General features: G+C 36.5%; 1 protein-coding gene across 2 annotated transcripts in view; it reads right to left on the minus strand.

Moving 5' to 3' along the window:
- Positions 1 to 8,523, minus strand: part of LOC107289685 (interleukin-5 receptor subunit alpha) — a 48,642-nt gene that overhangs the window by 17,423 nt on the left and 22,696 nt on the right. For both annotated transcript variants that reach the window (XM_015818483.1, XM_015818482.1), the window contains exons 3-6: positions 8,079 to 8,220; positions 7,813 to 7,985; positions 7,254 to 7,378; positions 1,850 to 1,873 (exon numbers count right to left, since the gene is read on the minus strand). In XM_015818483.1, the coding sequence (XP_015673969.1) occupies positions 1,850 to 1,873; positions 7,254 to 7,378; positions 7,813 to 7,985; positions 8,079 to 8,220 (464 nt within the window). The remainder of the gene's footprint in view (positions 1 to 1,849; positions 1,874 to 7,253; positions 7,379 to 7,812; positions 7,986 to 8,078; positions 8,221 to 8,523) is intronic.

Below are 8,523 nucleotides of genomic sequence, written 5' to 3' on the forward strand. Positions count from 1 at the left end.
TAAAAGCAGTTCTCCAAGATGGAGGTACTTCTGCACCCTGCAAAATACTGTTAAACAATTCCTTTAATGGTTCTAACATTTCATCAGATAACATCTTGTAATAAATTGCTGTTAATCCATCTGTGCCTGGGGCTTTACCAACTTTTAGCTGCTTAATTGCCCCTTTAATTTCATCAGAAGTTATTAAACAATTCATTTTCCCCTCTGACAATTCGATAATCTAGGAAAATGTGAATGTTGTAGGTAATTCTCTATTTCTGAAGACTTTATATTTTCAGAAGCATATAATTTTGAGTAAAAATCCAAAAAACTTCTTTTAATTAATTTTTGTTGATATGTCATTTTTCCTTTATAATCTATTTTTTCTATAATTCTTGATTTCTGCTTCTTCCAACCATCTACCAGGTTTATTTGCATTACAAAATGTATTATATTTCATATAACGCAAATTAATTGCAGTCTGATCTATGATCAACATATTGAATTGCTCCCTGAGCAAAGCTATAGAAACTTTTAAATTATTGTCCAGTGGATTCAAAATAAAGGCCTTTTCTTTTAATTTAATTTCCTCTTCTAACTGATTAGTTTTTGCATTTGTTTACGCCTATAAACATTATTCATATGAATCAGGGCACCTCTCATATATGCTTTACTTGCATCCCAAACCATTGAAATCGAGGTGTCTTTATACATATTCAATAAAAAAAATTCTTTCATTTGATCTTTACATTTTTGCACATTTCCCTCATATCTAAATAAATTTACATTTAATCTCCAAGTCCTTTTGCTCCCGTCTCCAACCCATAATTCCATCCATACCGGACTATGATCTGATAATGTTCTAGGAAAAATCTTAATATTCTTCACCCTAGAAAAGAAGTCATTTGTTAGTAAAAAAAAATCAATTCTAGAATGAGATTGATGTCTGTCCAAGAAAAAAGTAAAGTCTCTTTCTTCTATATTTCGTACTCTCCAAATGTCTCTTAATTCCAGATCATCCTTCAAATCAAAAAAAGTTTTAGGCAATATAGAATAACTTGAAGCTTTAAAGGAACCTTTCTTATCTTTACTAGAGTCTAACACTCCATTCCAATCCCCCATCATAATAACTGATTTGTAATCCAGTTGATTTATTTTTTGATGTATCAACTTATAAAACTGTTTCCGTTGTTGATTTGGACCATATAATCCAATAATAAGACATCTTCTTTCATTCAAGACTAGTTCAATAAACACATATCTACCATCCGGATCAGAATCTATCAATTTAGGCATAAAATCTTGTCTCACATAAATAACTACCCCGCATTTTTTCCATGGAGCAGATGCTATAAAATGTGTACCCAGCCGTAAATTAATCAAATACTTTTGATCCTTTGTAGAAATATGAGTTTCTTGCAAGCACACATCATCATTCTTGTGTTGTTTCAAATAATGAAAAATCTTCTTTCTTTTCTGTGGTGGTTGCTTTTTATACTATATATGATTTTCTTGGATTAAACTTGATTCCTTCTGTATGAAGAGCATAATATCTGTTTTTCTGTATGAAGAAAATAACTGATCTTGAACTATATATCACTGTGACCAACTAATTTTAAGACCTGGATGTTCATTTCTCCCTTCCTTAGCAGCAGTTTCCAATGCTTACTTTTATTTATAAAAATATTTCTGATGAAGAATGAAATTCTGCCCAACTATCAATTTTGTTCCTGTGTCTCTTCCTATTTAGAGCTCCTGGAAAATGTTTCAACAATGTTTTCAATTTTGGATCCAATCTGAATAGTAATAGCTAATCTAGACAGAATGAGATGATGACATAAATGGCAATTTATTAGATGACAATACTTACATTCATGACTGTATTCCATTCATCCTTGAAAATAAAGGGGGAAAATAAAATAGTTACTAGTATTGGTAATTTTGTCCTTTTCCAAACTGGAATACATTTCCCACAGTCAGTTGTTTATAATAATTATAATAATGGTCAAACAGTCTTTAGTGAAAAGAAGGTGTTGGGAAGGATGAGTATTTATTTACTTTCCCTTTAAACACTATTATTTATGTTACATTATAGGAAACATTTCTTTGGAGACATTCCTACATTGACTCTCTGAACCAATTATCATTCAATTCTGTCCTCATTTCTTACAAATATTGTACAGGTAATCTTTGACTTACAACAGTTCATTTAGTGACCATTAAAAGTTACAACACCACTGAAAAAAGTGACATGACTGTTTTTTACACTTATGACCATTGCAACATCCCAATGATCACATGATCAAAATGCAAACACTTGGCAACCAACTCATATTTATGATGGTCGCAGTGTCCCAGGGTCATGTGATCACCTTTTGTGACTTTCTGACAAGCAAAGTCAATGGGGAAGCCAGATTCACTTAACAATTGTGTTATCAATTTAAACAACTGCAGTGATTCACTTAACAACTGTGGCCAGAAAGGTTGTAAAATGAGACAAAATTCACTTAACTGTCTCACTTAGCAACAGAAATTGTGAGCTCAATTGTGGTCATAAGTCGAGGACTATCTGTACTAGAAAAGCACTAGCCACTCCCTCTAGTCTATACTCTTTCCCCTATTAATTTCATGTATAGAATGACTATCAAACTTGGCAACCCCCCTCTGTACTCTTAAATGTCTTTCATGGAACATAGCAGGTTGGGGGAGAAGGTGTGGTACTATAGAATTTACCAACTATATTCAGGCATTTGATGTGTTCTGCTTCAGGAGACTTGGGCATGTGATAAGATATCCCTTACAGGGTTTACGGCCATTTCCTTGGCCGCCATCAAACAATCAGCAACGGGAAGACCCAAGGGTGGCTTGGCTTGTTTGGTCTCTACCTCCTTAAAGGTGAAGACAATGGAGCTGTCCCCCTGTGGCTCTTTAGCCATGGCGCTCCTACTTAAGAGAGGATGCAGCAAATTGCTAGTGTTTAACGTCTACCTTCCTCCGACGGTGAGGCAAGCTGACATTAAAGCTCAATGGGATGAACTGGAGAACTATATTACTTGTATTGAAACTAAATTTCCAGGGCTATACACCTTTATAGGGGGCGATTTAATGCCCGACTGGGAGCCCAAGTTCCTCCATTGATTGAGGCTCTTTACTCCCAAGAAATCCTTCAGGCAATAGGTCATCAGATTTCAGCTAGACATTCTAAGGATGAACTAACAAATTTTGCTGGTATTCAGTTAGCACTTTTAGCATCCCAACGTGACAAGATAATCCTTAACGGGAGTACCCCAGGCGATCTAGTTGGTGAGTTTACTTTTAGTTCCTCACGTGGGAGTAGCATTATTGATTTTGTGCTGGTTTCTCAGTTACTAAGAAAGGCAGTCCATGCTTTCTATGTGGACTGCCGCACGGAGAGCGATCATTACCCCCTGGTTACAATTATTGGGCTTTCCTCAAATATACACTTATCTAAAGGCCCCCAGATATTGGATCCCTATGCGGCCTTCTATATAAAGAGGATCAAATGGTCTTCTAATACCAAAAGAAAGTTCCACTCCTTTTTATCATCTCTGGAATGTCTCAGCCTTTATAATCAGGTTCTAACAAGTAGTGGCTCAGAGACAATCTTGGCCTTTGAATCACTAATTAATAGTGTTCAAAGGGAGCTAGGAGCAGATTGTAGGCCAAGGGGTCCATATCACATAAGAAGCAATCCCTGGTTTGATAAAGAATGTCTGATGCTTAGGAACCAGATTAACCGGGTTTACTTGCTTTACCGTAACCGAGGGGACAAATGCCTACCAGAGGACTATTACTGCCTGAAGTGGGAGTATAAAGGGCTAATTGTTAAGAAAAAGAGGGCTAAAGAGAGAGAGAAGTGGGATTTACTTCTCTTCTCTATCCAGCAGAAGAATACCTGACTATTTTGGCAAATTGTTGCCAGCTCTCTCCCTGGTTACCAAGAACTCCCTCTCTGCTGTATTTCAACAGAGATTGGGAAAACCATTTTTTGTCAATTTTTCAGGCTTCAATAATTTCGACCGAGCTTGGATCACAACTGCCTCTTGCAATTCCTATATGGCAACCTGTGACTCATGCTGAAATCGCTGAGCTTATCTCAGAACTTAAGTCAGGCAAAGCCCCTGGCCCCGATGCTATATCCCCCATTTTGCTAAAATCTAATCATGAGTGGTGGATTCCTCTTCTGGCAACACTTTTCACCCATATTAATTCCTCTGGTAGGATTCCTATCTCTTGGAGTCTAGCAATTATTATTCCAGTTTTTAAATGAGGAAACAGGAACAACCCTGCCAATTATCGCCCTATAAGCCTGCTTTCCATCATTGGAAAATTGTATGCTAAATATCTTCAACGTAGACTCCTCATTTGGGTTGAGGAGTCTAACATTATTGGTGCAGAGCAGATTGGGTTTAAAGCGGGCTGTGCCACATTGGACCACTGTTTTGTTCTAGCACACCTGGTTGACAAATACGCTATTGCACCAGGTGGCAAACTTTTTACTGCTTTTATCGATTTAAAGGCAGCGTTTGATTCAGTCCCTAGGGAACTGTTGTGGTCAAAATTGCACAAAAGTTCTATTGACAGACGTCTTTTGTTCCTAATCAGATCTTGGTATAATCAGACCTCTAGCCAGGTTAGGTGCGGCTTGCAGGGAGAACTTTCAAATCCTATCCCGATTGAGAGCGGCGTTAGGCAGGGTTGTGTCCTGGCCCCTCTTTTGTTTAATTTATTTTTATCTGACCTGGCCTTTTACATTGAACGCATTGAATCTCATGCCCCAAAGTTGTTAAATACGAAGATTCCGCTTCTTCTTTATGCTGATGATGCGGTCCTTCTTTCACAATCAAAGCTCGGTCTAAAAAGATTACTTTCTGCATTTGGGTCCTACTGTGCTGAGAACCATTTGTCCATTAATTATGACAAATCCAAAGTATTGGTGTTCTCCAGAGCCCGGAAATCATACAACTGGGCTATCAATGGTAATGTTGTTAGGCAGGTTTTCCATTTTAAGTATTTAGGTATTCAATTTCAGAATACTGGTGCTTGGACTAAACATCGAACCCAGGTGCTGAATTCGGCCTCCTGTAGCCATCAGCAGATTATAAGATTCTTTTTTACCCAAGGAGGCCAGTTTATTCCCTCTGCTCTGCGTATATATAAAGCCAAAACCCTGGCCCAAACTCTTTATGGAATTCCCATATGGATACGAGGCTTCAAGGATTGTATTGAAAGAACCCAGGCTGCTTTTTTTTAGGAAACTTCTGCGTCTTCCTCCCTGTGTTGGATTTGCTTCGATCTACCTGGAACTGGGCATTCGTTCAGTCAAATGCATGGCGTGGATTAACACCTTCAAATGGTGGTTTCGGGTGCTTTTTTCGGCAGTCCCAGGTAGCTACCTCTCCCTGGTGTTTGCTGACTCTCATACCTCTCGTTGGGAGAATTGAGCTGACGAAGGAACTCCACTTGCTAGGTTTTACGGGGGATGCTCTGGGAGATTATGGTCTCAAGGATGCCCAGTTTAGGTAGTCCAATGGCTTGTGGACATAGATTTGCAATATTTAAGAGCCAGAGCCAACAAAACCTGCTCCCCTTTGATCTTCAGCCATTCTAATAATTATGGATTGAGGATGGCTTCATATTTCTATACTCTAACCATCCCCAAGTATAGAAGAGTTTTTTCCCTGGCCCGTTTCAATGTCTTGCCCTCAGCACTACTCGATGGGCGATTTAAGAGGCTCCTGTTTAGTGAGCGACTATGCCCCTGTGATAGGGCCGAAGTTGAAACTGTGGAGCATGTCTTATCATACTGCCCTATGTATAACACAGGCAGAATTAAATTATTGTCTCTCCTTGGAATTGATCCCTCTGGTTCTANTTTGGTTTTATATTGTCTAGGGGATGGCTCCTCCTATATTACTTCTCAGGTTTCTAAATTTCTTTTAAGAGCTGTAACTACCAGAGGAGAACGTTGTAATTCCCTTTAGCCAAGGCTTCTGGTGTTTAATTGTTTGTGATATATTTTTCTTGTGTTTTCTTTTGTTGCACTTGCATTTTGGTCTGTGACCGCAAAATAATAATAATAATAATAATAATAATAATAATAATAATAATAATAATAATAATAATAATAATAATAATAATAATATTATTATTATTATTATTATTATTATTATTATTATTATTATTCATGCCACTCCTCTAATTCTTTGCTAACTACACAACTGAAAAGAAAAAAGTTGTTTCTGTTCATCTACTCCCTTTGATTTGTTCTAGGCCCAGTAGCATTAATTTTTTTATTGGGTCAATTATCTTTTGAGCAGACCTAAGCTTTCCCCCCCTAAATATTGCTCTTTTATTTTAATTACTTCTCTTTCTAAATTATGGCAGCAAGCCTGCTACCTGGTGATAACCCTATTCTGATGAGCATTTTTGCCTTCTTGCATCACCATCTCCTGCATCCAATTTGCCTACATTTTAGGCAAACATATTTGATTTATAGATCCATCTTTCTCCTTCAGCAAATACTCAAAGAAAGTAATACAATATAAAATCCATAGAAAACCCTTCAACACACAAAATACTTCTGTTAGAATCGCCAGCAAAGCAAAGTAGGTATGTTTGCAGATGTACACATACAAACACAACTTAAGAAAGCGTTGTGAAGCATTGCTTCCAGTTGCTTTGCATGGCCTAGTGTTGGTAATAATTACAGATTTAGTACAAGCCTCTTTGTACTGATTAGTACCAGAGAGTGATTAATCTTCCCAACACACCTTGGCAATAAATTTAATCTATTGTATACCTGGGAGTGCCTGGTGGGAAGAAAACCCCATTTACTGTCTAGGGCAGTGATTTTCAATCTTTTTTTCACCATGGACCCCTTTAAATATCTTTTGTGGCCACAAACCATGGCCACTGACCCACAAGACTTAAGATTTAAATCATAATATTTCTTCAAGCCTTCACAGACCCCCTCTGATGACATTGCCCCCCCCCCCCGGGGATCTGCGGACCATAGGTTGAGAACCACTGAAGGGACAATAAGAGTCCCTTCATCCAATTATTTCTGGGATTTTTATCCTGTCTGTATGGGTATGTATGAAACCATGAAACCATTCCTATATTCTTTAAATCAGTGACAATCTGGCAATCTTTTCAAAATTTGAAATATTTGTTTTCCAATAGATGTCATTTTCTAGCCCAAAAATTGACATTAGTGTGGCAAGGGAATTTTCATTTTTTTTGGCTCTTACCTTTATTTGGAACTCAAAACATTCCCTTTCCACTTTACGAGAGCTTGGAGGAGGTTCCCATTGGATTCTATAATATAATGGTGATTTATAATCCACAGTAATATTTTGGGGAGGTCGAAGCTGTTCTGGAATGAAATAACCAGCATTATAAGTAACAATTGAAGACTTAGGAAATCATGTATATATGCACAGATATAAGCAATGAAATACTTTAAGAAGAGAAGAGATAAACAAAATGAGCACACTCTCTTTAGCCCAAATTTGATAGGTATATTTGGTTTTCTTTTTTTAGTTCTTTCAGCCTCTAGAAGATCAATGAAAATTAATATTTAAAAATGAAAGCCTTGTTACTTCTTACTTATTGCAAGTCAGAAGATGAATTACCATGTATGTTTTCTTCATAAAAGGATGCAAAACTATTTTTTAAAATGAAATGTTGGACCCTTACAGAAGGAATAATTCTGGGCATATCATATCTGGCCATCTTCATATTTCAATATATCTAGTATAAAATGCTTCTATTATTATTAGTTATAAACATTCTCCCTTTTTTTCTCACCTTTTTTATAAAGTCGGAAATCATCAACATACGATTGAATTGGAGATTTTGTGCTTGATCCATTTACTGTAATATTCACACGATATTTATTTACTATCACATCAGGGAAGTAGCAACCAATGTGTCTTCTACGCATGTTACTTATGTAATGTGGACACTCGTTATCTGTAGCCCTGTTTATACCAAAATAATTTTATTTAAGAACCAATCAAACACAATATACTTTCAAGAATATTTTTTTAGTTTATTAAATAAAAATGCATTACTTGTGGTAAGCTAAGTACATAAAATACTGGGTGTCTGGAGGAGCATTTGTGCCAGCATTCCAAGTACAATTCATAGTAGGATTCTTAAATGTATATGAGCGAACAATACAGGAAAAGTTTTCAACAGATGTTCCATTCATACCTAGAAATAGGTAAAAATTGAGAAGTTAAATATTCAAGACAATGTTTTATCTTATATATAAGGATCAATATAAGCTTCAAGCCATGGTTGGCTTACCAATTACACAAGAGACAAAAAGCCAGAGTTATATCAAAAGTTTTGGTCAAGGGTCGTGAGGTATATCAACAAGAATTGATTAAAAAAGCATTTACAGAATTCTACTCACATTTATATTCTTCAGGGACCATAAAAATTGAGGATATTGATAAATATTTACAATCTTCATCTATATATAAACTTACATTAGACCAACAGAAACTTATG

This window comes from Protobothrops mucrosquamatus, unplaced genomic scaffold (assembly GCF_001527695.2).
Source record: "Protobothrops mucrosquamatus isolate PMUCROS unplaced genomic scaffold, P.Mucros_1.0 scaffold749, whole genome shotgun sequence".
In the NCBI taxonomy this organism is placed as follows: domain Eukaryota; kingdom Metazoa; phylum Chordata; class Lepidosauria; order Squamata; family Viperidae; genus Protobothrops; species Protobothrops mucrosquamatus.